Source organism: Manis pentadactyla, chromosome 7 (assembly GCF_030020395.1).
Source record: "Manis pentadactyla isolate mManPen7 chromosome 7, mManPen7.hap1, whole genome shotgun sequence".
NCBI classification, from domain to species: Eukaryota; Metazoa; Chordata; class Mammalia; order Pholidota; family Manidae; genus Manis; species Manis pentadactyla.
This window is the reverse complement of record NC_080025.1, coordinates 31,127,303-31,141,926: the sequence shown is the minus strand read 5'-3', so window position 1 is coordinate 31,141,926 and position 14,624 is coordinate 31,127,303. Positions and strand designations below refer to the sequence as shown.

Below are 14,624 nucleotides of genomic sequence, written 5' to 3'. Positions count from 1 at the left end.
TAGTACTGGAGGTCCTAGCCATGGCAATCAGACAAAACAAAGAAATACAAGGAATCCAGATTGGTAAAGACAAAGTCAAACTGTCACTATTTGCAGATGACATGATACTGTACATAAGAAACCCTAAAGACTCAACTCCAAAACTACTAGAACTAATATCAGAATACAGCAAAGTTGCAGGATACAAAATTAATACACAGAAATCTGTGGCTTTCCTATACACTAACAATGGACTAATAGAAAGAGAAATCAGGAAAACGATTCCATTCACAATCGCATCAAAAAGAATAAAATACCTAGGAATAAACCTAACCAAGGAAGTGAAAAACCTATACTCTGAAAACTACAAGACACTCTTAAGAGAAATTAAAGAGGACACTAACAAATCGAAACTCATCCCATGCTCTTAACTAGGAAGAATTAATATCATCAAAATGGCCATCCTACCCAAAGCAATATACAGGTTCAATGCAATCCCTATCAAATTACCAACAACATTCTTCAACGAACTGGAACAAATAGTTCAAAAATTCATATGAAACCACCTAAGACCCCGAGTAGTGAAAGCAATCCTGAGAAGGTATAATAAAATGGGGGGAATCTCGCTCCCCAACTTCAAGCTCTACTACAAAGCCACAGTAATCAAGACAGTTTGGTACTGGCACAAGAACAGACCCACAGACCAGTGGAACAGAATAGAGACTCCAGACATTAACCCAAACATATATGGTCAATTAATATATGATAAAGGAGCCATGGACATACAATGGGGAAATGACAGTCTCTTCAACAGTTGGTGTTGGCAAAACTGGACAGCTACATGTAGGAGAATGAAACTGGATCGTTGTCTAACCCCATACACAAAAGTAAATTCAAAATGGATCAAAGACCTGAATGTACATCATGAAACCATAAAACTCTTAGAAAAAAACATAGGCAAAAATCTCTTAGACATAAACATGAGCGACTTCTTCATGAACTTATATCCACGGGAAAGGGAAACAAAAGCAAAAATGAATAAGTAGGACTATATCAAGCTGAAAAGCCTTCTGTACAGCAAAGGACACCATTAGTAGAACAGAAAGGCATCCTACAGTATGGGAGAATATATTCATAAATGACAGATCCAATAAAAGGTTGACATCCAAAATACATAAAGAGCTCACGCACCTCAACAAACAAAAAGCAAATAATCCAATTAAAAAATGGGCAGAGGAGCTGAACAGACAGTTCTCTAAAGAAGAAATTCAGATGGCCAACAGACACATGAAAAGATGCTCCACATCGCTTTTCATCAGAGAAATGCAAATTAAAACCACAATGTGATATCACCCCACACCAGTTAGGATCACCACCATCCAAAAGACATTCAACAACAAATGTTGGTGAGGTTGTGGAGAAAGGGGAACCCTCCTACACTGCAGGTGGGAATGTAAATTAGTTCAACCATTGTGGAAAGCAATATGGAGGTTCCTCAAAAAGCTCAAAATAGAAATACCATTTGACCCAGGAATTCCACTTCTAGGAATTTACCCTAAGAATACAGCAGCCCAGTTTGAAAAACACAGATGCACCTCTATGCTTATTGCAGCACTATTTACAATAGCCAAGAAATGGAAGCAACCTAGGTATCCATCAGTAGTTGAATGGATAAAGAAGATGTGGTACATAAACACAATGGAATATTATTCAGCCATAAGAAGAAAACAAATCCTACCATTTGCAACAACATGGATGGAGCTAGAGGGTATTATGCTCAGTGAAATAAGCCAGGCAGAGAAAGACAAGTATCAAATGATTTCACTCATCTGTGGAGTATAAGAACAAAAGGAAAAACTGAAGGAACAAAACAGCAGAATCACAGAAACCAAGAATGGAGTAATGGTTACCAAAGGGAAAGGGACTGGGGAGGATGGGTGGGGAGGGAGGGATAAGGGTGGAGAAGAAGAAAGGGGGGATTACAATTTGCATGTATAATGTCAGGGGAGGCACGGGGAGGGCTGTGCAACACAGAGAAGACAAGTAATGATTCTACAGGATCTTACTACGCTGATGGACAGTGACTGTAATGGGGTTTGTGGGGGGGACTTGGTGAAGGGGGGAGCCTAGTAAACATAATGTTCCTCATGTAATTGTAGATTAATGATACCAAAATAAAAATAAAAATGAAGAAAAAAATCAGGCCTTCAATTGCCTTTCTGTCCTCTCATTACCTAATTTCCATTCTCTCTCGTACTTACGTGGCTGTGACCACACTGGCCTTTTCTCATTTCCTTGATTGAACCAAGCAGAAATCCCAGTTCAGGGCCTTGGCATTTCTGTTCCCCTGCCTGTACTCTTATCTCCTCAATACCCACACGGTTCATTCTCTCACCTCTTTCAGGTCTCTGCTAAATGTCAGACAGACAGTCCCCAACCCAACAATTTAAAATTGCACAAATCCATCCTTTCACTCTGAATTCTCCCTCCATTCCCTGCTTTTTCTCTATAACACTACTTACTACATGGCATACCACTTAACTTTAACCCATCCCATTCCAACTAAACCATAAGGCCTGAGATAAGGATTTTTTCTGAAAAATCTGATTTGTTCACTGCTGTATCTCTAGTGTTTGGCATACCATAACCAGTACCCAGTAACATTTATTGTTAAATGAATGTTGCCTATAATGACAACTTCAGCTATTACCTGTATAGTTTTATCTATCACCTTTGTGCTAAAAACCTGGCAAATCTCCTACTCAGGGCCCTCCTGACCTCCATATCCATATATGCAAAAGCTACAAATGTTCTCCACTTTACATTTCACACCAAGCTTAATGTAAGCGTGGTCTCCTCCTCCACCCAAAAAAGCTCCCACATTTCGTATCATCCCCTACTCAAAATAGAGGAACACTGGGAGGTCTACTGGTTTCCCCCACCCGAACATGGTATCTTTCAGTTTTATCCTCAATGTTTATCAGAGTCACCCTCATCACTTCTCATCCTGACTACTGTAATCTTTGGACTGCTAAATGTCCTTGTTCAGAGCTTCAATCCACTGCTCACTGTTTTACCAGCACTGAGTTTTTAAATGTAAATACAATCATGTCACCCTCTTTTTAACAATTCTTCAGTAGCTCCTCAAGACCTATTCAACTATTTAGCTTTGTACCTACTATTTAAAGAGCTACTGTAACTAAAAAATAAAAGTACAAACTCCTTAACATGGACCCTAGGATCCTTATGATCATACTTAACTTTTAATGTCATCTTCCTCAACTCCAGCCAAGCAAATTACATGTGGCTCCAACAGTTCCATAAGCTTTCTCCCCTCAAACTGTTTTGTTTGAAATGCCTTCCTCCTCTTATCCAACAATAAATTCTTACTCAGTCCTGAAACAGCCTGCTCAAACCTCACCTTCTCCATGAAGACTCCCCTAACCTTCCCAGACAGATGCTTTCCTATTCATTCTCCTCGCACGCTATGCCTACCTCTATGGTAGCACTAGCCCATAAACTAACAATTAAGAATTAAGGATCTGGAGTCAGACTGACTGGGTTCAAATACTGACTGACATCTAAAACTATAAAACTCTAGGTCAGATAATCTTTCTAAGGCTTCAATTCCTTTATCCGTAAAATGGGAGCAAGCAATACCAAGTCGGTATTAAATGCAAAAATATTATATATAATGTGGAATGTAGCACCAGGCATATAGTAAAAGAGTATGGGTTTAATTATTTGCTTATAAATGCCTCAAATGGGGGACAGAGACACATTCTCTATTTATCTGTGTATTTCTAGCACCTGTCACTAAGATAGCTAGCAGAAGCTGGCATTTACCTAGTACTCACTACATGAACGACACACTAAGCATTTGCAAACATCAAGTCATTTAATCCTTTCAATAAATCTATTGAATAACTTGTTTGACCAAGGTCACTCAGCAGAGATAGGATTTCAGAGTGTGTAGGCTGTTTCTAATACCTATGCTTTTAACCACTATCTTAATAAATACTCAATAAAACTGTGCTAAGCTGGCAAATGAACGAACGCAAAATACATGTCAAGTGTCTTTGATACATGACTTACAATTAATGGGTAAATGCCTTAAGACTAAAACAAGCCTCCATTCCCCTCTCAGATTTCACCAGTACTAAGGACAAAACACTCCAAAAGCATGGGACTACCTAGACCAATGTCCTCTTACTAGCTTTCAAAATCCTTAAGAATACAGCCCTGTACTATATTAGTAATTCAGCCTATTTCTCACCATTGCCCGATTAACATTTCACCCGGTTTCATCTCTCCAACTAATTAAACTACAGGCAGTCCTCACTTTGCATGGTACCATGTTAACTGAAACTTATGCACCTGGGAACTGAGATAATCTCAGTCACCACAGAAGCAAAGAAAGGCATGGGCATGATTTTGACATGAACAAGTTTCCATTAACACAGGGCCATGTAAATCAAGGACTGCTTGCCTGAATTATAACACCTTTATGGGCAGTTATTGTGTTTTCTACACCATCTCCACAGTGTGACTTGCACATAGTAGGCCCTCAAATATTTGTTGATCTGATTGGATCAATAATCACAATATCTCGTGTTTATAGTTGTCATTTATTCCTCAAAGCTGAAGTTAATGTTGTTTACTCCACTTGGTAAACCCTCACTCTCTCCATCTACCTAAATCCTAATCATCCTTTAAGCCTGCTTCTTCTGTGATCCTCTCAGATCATATCAATTTTTATTAATCTTATTAAAGTATGAACATACAGAACAATCTGTGTTGTTTAATACAGCAACAAATTACATTAATTGGTCCTCTGTCATTGTTTGCTATTTATTTTCCTCTTTGCCTTTCCCTACTTGCATTCTGTGCATGCCTTATGACTCAGATGCCTCTGTAACATTTTTTTACAGGGCAATGCAGGATGTAATTGGGATTAAGGGCACAGGATTTGAAGTCACACAAGCCTAAATTCTAATTCCACTTCTGCAATTACTAGTTATGTAACTTCAAAAAGTCACTCAACTGAAAATCTTGGTTTCCTTATATGGAAAATGGGGATAACAATCTTTACCTCATAGGGTTAAGAGAGTTGTTGAACCTGGTTTATTACATTTCTAACAACTGTTCAATTCTTTATGTGAAGAAAATCATTTTAAAAGCCTACACAGACTTAAAACAATCCTATTTTAATATGGAAATATAATTGTTATTTGGTGATATTTTAGGTAAAAATCATTCTATATATTTCAAGAAGGCTGTTATGCTCTAACAGAATGACCTTAATATAAATACTTCTTCCTGGTGATGAACCTTTTAAGAACCATTTCTTCCAAACTTTTAAGATGATTGTTAAAATAAAATTTCAGTACAAAAGCCTACATTACTAAATTTTTATGCCTCTTTTTCTTTTCAGAGGTGGATCTTTTTTTTTATGGAAGTGTTCATTGTATAGCTGACGGAACACAATACCAGGCAAACCCTATCTTTACTTCTCTCAAAATTAAAAAAAAAAAATCAAAACCAATTCATGGATGACCCTTTTGATAAAAATCTTGCTAAACATTAAAAAAATTCTTGACTTAGATAATATGCCACACAAAATTTAATTACTCAAGATAATTATGACAAGCAAACACTGGGTTTGCTTGAGTACATTGCCTAATTGTTGGTAGGCGCCACAGAATGCAACTGTGACCAGCTGCTCCTAGCCCCTATACCTAGTGTAGTCTCCAGAAGCAAGAGGACATTCAGTAAATAATGGTCTGTTGGTTGGATGGATTCCAGTGTTAACTCCTTTACTATTTATCTTTTACTGGTGCTGTTGTAAAACTGCCTGAGACCCTGTAATAGAATCTTCCTGTAAAATTTTTGAAACAAAGGTTGAAGCAGTTTCTACTAAACCATATCTAGGCTCTCTCAAAATGACTCTGCATTATCTTTATGAATGCTTTTATTATTCAAAACATCATCTAATCCAAACAGTAGCTTTCCCAACTGGCTTCTACCCACTTTCTCCATTACATTAGAGTACCTGGGAGTAATCCTTGATGCCCTTTTGCTTCTCAAACCACACATCAAATCTGTCACCAAGTGCTGCTGATTACATCTATAATATATATTCTAAAGCCACTCATTTTCCTCCTATTTTCACTGACACTTTTTTAGTATAAGTTACTGCCTTCTTTCATCTGGATCACTGAAAAAGCCTCTGAATTGGTTTCTATGCTTCCATGCTTGCCTAATTCCAACCCAGTGTTCATACAGTGGCCAGAAAAAAATTTTCAAGCAAATCTGATGCTATTTCCTTGCATAAAAAGCATTCAATGGATTCCCACTACAATTATAATACAAACCCCATCCTAACACACATCCTCAGCCTATTTCTCCAGCTTCATCTTGTGCGACTCTTATTCACTGGACTCCAGTTACACTGGCCTTCTTTCAGTTCCTCGAATTAACGAAGTTCTCTTATGTCTTAAGACATTTCTACAGGCATAAGGTCCCCTTATGTCTGGAACATTCTCTTCTCTCTTTGCCTTGCTGACTTTCTACTCATCATTTAGGTCTGTGTGTAAATTATTACTTCCTTAAAAGATGAATGCCAACTCCCAGCAATCTAGAATAGGAAACTCTTGCTATAATCTCTCGTTACATTCTATTTTCTTCCTATTATCAATTTGTAGTCATAGATTTATTTGTATGATGTTTATTGTCTGTCGCACTCAGGAGGCTGAAAACTTCATGAACACAGGTCTATGTCTTCTTGTTCCTCTATAGCTCTAGTATCATGCCAGGCACATGAATACTAAACGAATGAACCTCATGGAGAAATATCATCAAATTTTAGTGTAATGGAAGTAAGCACAAATTAGACAAATATTCAGCTGTTTCTTTCCTTGGTGCCAGATACATCCATGGATAATCACAAGTTTAATAAAATGCTGGAAGAAACATATAATTAGCCAATTATTGCTCAACACAAATTCATATTGTCTCTCTCCACTGGACCTGGGCAAGGCTCAGTACCCCTTTTAACTCTTCCTAGTCATTGTTCTCTTCACATTCCTGTGATTCCAACTAGCTGCCCCATTTCTGCCGGCAGGAAATTTCATTCAAATATCCATCCATTAAATATTTACTGAGCCTTTACTATATTCCAAGTATTTGATATACTGCAGTGACGAAAAATAAAGTCCTTGTTTTCAAGGCACTGGACATTCTAGAAATAAATAATTTAAACTCAAGAAGTGACAGGTACTCTATAGGAAAATTAGGCAGGTAAGGGGACAAAGAGTGATATGGTAAGGATGAGTATAGGCTTTCAGTCTGGGAGTTCAGAAAGGCCCCTCTGATAAGGCGATGTATGAGCAGAAGCCTAAAACGAGTGAGCAGTGAGCACTAGAGACTGGAGGAAGGGCAATCTGGAGGGAGGGAGCAGTAAACACAAGGGCTCCAAGGCAGGAGCAAGCTCAGTGTGTCTGAGGAAGAGGAGGAGGCCTGTGGCTGGAGAAAAGTGAACAAGGGCCAGAGAGGGAAGTGAGCAGCCAGAGAAGAAGGCAGGCCCAAGGTCACACTGGGTCTTAAAAGCAATGGTAAAGGTGTTGGCAAAACTGGACAGTTGTATGCAAGAGAATGAAACTGGATTATTGTCTAACCCTATACATAGAAGTAAACTCAAAATGGATCAAAGACCTGAATGTAAGTCATGAAACCATAAAACTCTTAGAAGACAACATAGGCAAAAATCTCTTGAATATAAACATGAGCAACTTTTTCATGAATGTATCTCCTCGGGCAAGGAGAACAAAATAAAAAATGAACAAATGGGACTACATCATGCTCAAAAGCTTCTGTACAGCAAAGGACACTAACAGCAGAACAAAAAGGCATACTACAGTATGGGAAAATATATTTGTAAATGACATATCTGACAAGGCGCTAACATCCAAAATACATAAAGAACTCATACACCTCAACACCCAAAAAACAAATAACCCTATTAAAAAATGGGTGGAGGATATGAACAGACAGTTCTCCAAAGAAGAAATTCATATGACCAATAGACACATGAAAAGATGCTCCACATCACTAATTATCAGGGAAATGCAAATTAAAACCACAATGAGATATCACCTCACACCAGAAAGGATGGCCAACACAGAAAAGAATAGGAACAACAAATGCTGACAAGGATGCGGAGAAAGGGGAACCCTCCTACACTGCTGGTGGGAATGTAAGCTAGTTCAACCATCATGGGAAGCAGTGTGGAGGTTCCTCAAAAAACTTAAAATAGAAATACTATTTGACTCAGGAATTCCACTCCTAGGAATTTAGCCTAAGAATGCAGTTTCCCAGTTTGAAAAAGACATATGCACCCCTATGTTTATCACAACACTATTTACAATAGCCAAGATATGGAAGCAACCTAAGTATCCATCAGTAGATGAATGGATAAAGAAGATGTGATACATATACACAATGGAATATTATTCAGCCATAAGAAGAAAACAGATCCTACCATTTGCAACAACATGGATGGAGCTAGAGGGTATTATGCTCAGTGAAATAAGCCAGGCAGAAAAGACAAGTACCAAATGATTTCACTCATCTGTGGAGCATAAGAACAACGCAAAATCTGAAGGAACAAAACAGCAGCAGACTCACAGAACCCAAGAATGGACTAACAGTTGCCAAAGGGAAAGGGACTGGCGGGGGGGAGTGGGAAGGGAGGGATAAGGGGAATAAGGGGCATTATGATCAGCACACATAATGTAGCGGGGGTGGGGGGCACAGGGAAGGTAGTATAGCATAGAGAAGACAAGTTGTGATTCTATAGCATCTTACTACACTGATGGACAGTGACTGTAATGGGGTATGTGGTGGGGACTTGATAATGGGGGGAATCTAGTAACCATAATGTTGCTCATGTAATTTTATATTAATGATAACAACAACAAAAAAAAAAACAATGGTAAAGACTGGTTTTTAAAAATACTACACGAGACTGAAAGACAGAGTTTTCTGAGCAGAGGAGTGATATGATCCAGCTTGAGTTTCAAGTTATTTGCTCTGGTCCCTGTGTAAAGAATACAGACTAGAGATTGTGGAGAAGCAAGGATATTAGTCCAGAGACATTACAACAGCGTAATCAAGAAATATTGGTGGCTTAGACTAAAGTAGTAAAGGTGGGAGGGTAAGAAGTAGTCATATTCTGGATATATTTTAGAGGTAGAACTATTAGGATTTGCTGATGAGACTGAATACGGAGTAGAGGGAAGAAGATCAAGGATGTACCTCTTTGGGCCTGAGCAAGTAAAAGGACAGAACAGCCATTCTCCACTAAAAGGAACCAGGGATTCCTAGAGAAATGGCCGGATCTACAGCTAGAGCAAGAGCCTAAACATATTGCTGTGGCCACAAGTAATTAAAAATGATGGAATATACAAATATCAAAACATGGTGCACACCTGAAACGAATACAATGTTATATGTCAATTAGGTCTCATTTTTTAAAAACCACCAAATGAACTGAATAAACTGGACAAAGTCACACTCACATACAAACACACAAAGGTCAAAGGTGAGGTGGGCATTAAAATTACAGTAAATATTGTCAATCCCTGACTACAAAAAAAAATAAAATAAAATAATGACAAAGATATGTCAAAAGGACATGAGCCAGCTTGAAGAACTGCCCAAATCTGGAACAATTTTAGCATCAAAATAAATGGCAAGTGCAAAGAATTGTAACTTGTCAAATAAAGTTGTAAGTATAAAAAAAATGAATAAATACATGGGAAGAAAGAAAAGCTCTTCCTGACAGTGGAATGTCAACTAACTAAATAAAACAAATGCTGGAAATTGGAAAATCATCTGTTTGGCAACCAACAAAGTAATAGTTTCATGTAAGACTCATCACTGGCTGTTAAATCTAGTGGGTAAAAGTTTGATAAGAAACAGGATATTTACATGGTTTGAAAGTATATTTCCACAAGATACTTAATTACAGAAGGAAAATAATTTTACAGAGAACACAGCAGAATATCAACTTAACCGAGTGATCAAAGTTAACATCACTTATGATGGAACAAAGAAATACTACCTCCCAAAATGACACAGAGGACACACCACCTTTGTGGTATTTCAGCCAAAAGTGCATCACCTGAATCTAATCATGATAAAATATAAAACAAGCTCAAAGAAACAGACATCTGACAAAATAAATGACCTGCACACTTCAAAACTGTCAAGGCCATGAAAGGTAAAGACTGAGGAACTGTTCCAGATTAAAGGAGACTAAAGAGACATGACAACAACTAAATGAAATACAGGATCCACACTGGAGAGTCAACCAGGGCACAATTTTCTTTCTTTTACTATAAAGAACATCAGAGGTACAAGTGGTGAAATATGAATAAAACTTCTAGATTAGATAATATACTTATCTGTCTTAAATTCTTGATTTGATGATCATCCTGTGGTCATGGACAAAAAACGGTTTTGTTTTTAGAAAAGACATACAAGTAAATAGGAGCAAATGGGTATTATTAACATTACGTCTGCAACTCACTTGGAAAAAAGTTCTTCAGAGAAGGAAATACTAACTACTCCCTCCTTTGAATTCCCACTGAACTCCATGTAACATTTGTAATTCTGTTTTACTTACTGGTAGAAAAAGAAATGTGCCTTCAGAGGTTAAGCAACTTGCCCAAAGCACAAGTTAGTAAATTACAGACCAAGACTTGAATCCAGGTCCATTGGACTCAAAGCCAATACTTGGTTAAATCATAAGACGAAAGAATGCTAAGGAAAAGTCTGCTGAATATAATTATTGTTTTATTTTTCGAAACTACTCACATAATGACCTACATAAACCATCTATTTACGAGTGGGTCTCCTAATTCAAAGATTCTCATGTACAGAGTAGGAATCTCCGGCATTAGCCTTTTAAGCTTTTACTTTCAAGATAAGAAAATTCAACTTGGCTTCCACAGTAAGTTGGTGACAAAGAAGGAAAAGACAACTGGTAAATGAATGCACCTAGGAAAGCCTTTATGATCTAGTCCCTGCAACATTTCCAATCCCATCTTGTGCCATTACCTACACCCTATGTTCTTTATCCTCTGTGGAAATTCATTTATTACCAAAATTAAGCATGTCTTAGCACTTTTGTTCCTTCTTATTATAAGGGGTCCCATTCTTGTCATTTTGATAAACTCCTACACATTCTTGAGACCAGCACAAATAGTATTTTCCTCAATGAATTCCCCCCTGACATCCCCAGGCAGAGATAGATGCTTGTTCCCTATTCTTCCAAAACACTATGTATTCTACAATTAAACTTTTCACAATAATGGAATTATTTATTTACAAGTCTCTCCTAGACTGTAGATAAGAGAAGGGATCCTGTCATTCATTCACTTTGGCATGCCCACCATCTGGCATACAAGTAGAATTTCTGTCTGTGCATTCAGAGCTTGCTATGTTTCACAAAGGATTAAGGCAAACCATTTAATATTTCTTGAATTAATGAATATGGGTATTATATCATTTGAGTGAAGCATGGCTTTTTGTTTGTTTGATGGTTGGTCAAATCCCAAACTCTATTTCATACATAAGACAAAAAATAAAGAAACCAAGCTGATTTAATACTGATAGTCAAAGCAATGTGTTTATTTACCTGCAAAAACAAAGCAGTTATCATGGGTTTGAAAGGAGTACCTTAAACAGCAGAACTATGTATATGCAGAAACCACATGTACTCATAGGTCAGGTGGATAAATTAATTGCTATTACAGTTTTACTCACAAGATAAACTAATCCTGTAAATTATTTGATTGTCCATGTGAATATCCAACTTTACCTGCAGTGCTTGTTCTTGGATATCACGAAATAATTCCATATCTTTCTCAGTCATGATTTCCTGGCTCCCGAAAAGCCGTTCCTCACTCTCTTGTTTGCCATCCCAGCCATCCTGATTGTCTGCACATAAAGAGAGAGCTCACGTGTTATTAATACTATCCTTATTTAATACTGAACTAGAAAGAATTTCAAATGTCTTTATTTCAGTCTGAAGATCTTAATATTTTTTATATAACAGAAGATAGCATTAAATTTACTACTAGAAAGATACAAGTCAATAAAGAATATGTATATATTATTCCTGTCTTATCATGAAAACCCTGACACATTCTTACCTCAGCAAAAAGACAACCTTCGAAATAGCAACCTTTACTGATGTCAAGAAGTACCAACTTTTCTCATGTTCTAGATGCCCTCTTAAAGTAAAAACTCCACAAATCTAAGGACCACAGATAATAATCCTCTACATAAGTAGGAGAAATTGTAATAATCCACTAAATGATGCATCTTCCTCAAATGGACAATGAAATTAGTGAGAGGAGTATGGGGAGCAGGGATTATGTATATAACTGAATGAAGATGACAGTGCTGACAGACTCATTTCCTCTTGTGTGAATGTTGCTGAAAAGACCAATTAGTGACAGTTCTTTTCTAATCAACTGCACATACAGGCTGTCTGTTGTTCATTTAACATAAGAAGAAAAAGGACAAGGACTCACTTTTGACAGTATTTCCAAACTGAAAAAAATACATATAAACTAAAGATACTATGCGGCAGTAATGCCCCCTAGTGCGTGACACAGATGGATGCAGGCACACATCGAGTAGAGCATCCAGCAGCTTTGTATCAGACAGTGCAGACTGTTCCTTAAACTCTACAATTCATAAAGAAAATAACAAAGCCAACTAAGCAAAAGCTCATACGAATGCCTAAAGCTCAATATTGGTTCTCCAAATACTCTATACATTTGCTCTGATAGCTTCTATTTCTAAAAATTTTCAGTAGATTCTTCTAATAATACATCTCCAATGAAATGGTCAATTCATAAATGCCTTTCATGAGGATTTCCTTTATGAGATTCTTTCCTCCTCAGTTCAATCTCGAAGGCTTGCATATTTTCTTAGATAAACACATTCAAGGCTAGAGCTTATCTATAGTCACATGCATGGTAAAAACATGAAAAAGTACTTGAATGCTTAGCAAGTAATTAGTTGACTGCCACTCTGGTGAAAAGCCAATCAATACAGCATAAAAAGGGGGGCTGGACAATGGTAAGGATTTTCTTTGTTGTACTAGACTAATCAACCACTTATTTAGGCAGAAATGAGAAAGCAGTAAATATAATCACTAATGGGACTTCAAGGGAAGAGAATCAAAGTTAAGAAATTCTCTTACAGTAAATGAAACACCAAGACTCTTATGATCCAAGAGTCCATTTTCATTCTTCTACTTCCTTTAGAGCCCTTTCTAATTCCTTCAGGGTTAGGTTCTCTAAATTCAAGGCATTCAACAGCAGTGAGACAAGTTTAAGCTTTAATTATCTAGTCAGCTTATCAAAATTTTCTACTTTGACTTGAATTATCTGCTATACCATTAAACAGTCTTCCCCACAGATCTTTCCTACTTTGAAAACTAGGGAACTTAGCCTGTATGTAAGCATGAAGTCAATGAGAGGAGATCTTACAACTGATACCACAGAAATGCAAAGGTTCACAAGACTACTGTGAACAAACCATACACTAACAAATTGGACAACCTAGAAGAAACGGGTAAATTCCTAGAAACATACAACCCACGAGGACTGAATAATGATGAAATAGAAAATCTGAACAGACCAGTTACTACTAAGGAGACTGAATCAGTAGTCAAACACCTCCCAACAAATAAAAGTCCAGGATCAGATGGCCTCACTAGTGAATTCTACCAAACATTCAAAGAAGAATACATACCAATCCTTCTCAAACTCTTCCCAAAAACAGCAGAGGACGGAAATCTCCCAAACTCATTTTACAAGGTCAGCATTACACTAATATCAAAACCAAAGATGTCACAAGAAAATTAGAGGCCAATATTCTTGATGAACATAGATGCAAAGACCAACAAAATATTAGCATACTGTATTTAATGATTCAACATCAAAAGAATCATACACCACAATAAAGTGGGATTTATTCCAGAGATGCAGAGATACCCAACATCTGCAATCAATCACTGTAATACACTACACTAACAAAATAAAAGGAAAAAAATCATATGATCACCTCCATAAATACAGAAAAAGCATTTGACAAAATTCAACATCCACTGGTTAAAAACTTTCAACAAAGCAGATTCAGAGGAAATGTACTTCAACATAAAAAAGGCCACATATGACAAACCCACAGCTAACATCACACTCAACAGTGAAAAGCTGCAAGCTTTCCCCCTAAGATCAGGAACAAGACAAAGATGCCCATTCTCACCACTTTTACTCAACATAGTACCAGCAGTCCTAGCCATAGCAATTCGGTAAGAAAAAATAAATAAAAGGCATCCAAATTGAAAGGAAGAACTAAAACTGTCACTATTTGCAGATGATAAACGCCAAAAACTGTCAGAACTAAAAAAATTCACTGACGTTTTAAGGATACAAAATCAATATACAGAAACTACTGCATTTCTATACACTAATAATGAACTATCAGAAAGAAAAATTATGAAAACAATCCCATTTACAACTACATCAAAAAGAGTACCTAGAAATAAATTTAACCAAGGAGGT

General features: G+C 37.1%; 1 protein-coding gene across 1 annotated transcript in view; it reads right to left on the bottom strand.

Moving 5' to 3' along the window:
- Positions 1-14,624, bottom strand: part of KAT6A (lysine acetyltransferase 6A) — a 135,049-nt gene that overhangs the window by 39,968 nt on the left and 80,457 nt on the right. Inside the window, exon 8 of the mRNA XM_036877444.2 lies at positions 11,864-11,982. Within this exon, the coding sequence (XP_036733339.2) occupies positions 11,864-11,982 (119 nt within the window). The remainder of the gene's footprint in view (positions 1-11,863; positions 11,983-14,624) is intronic.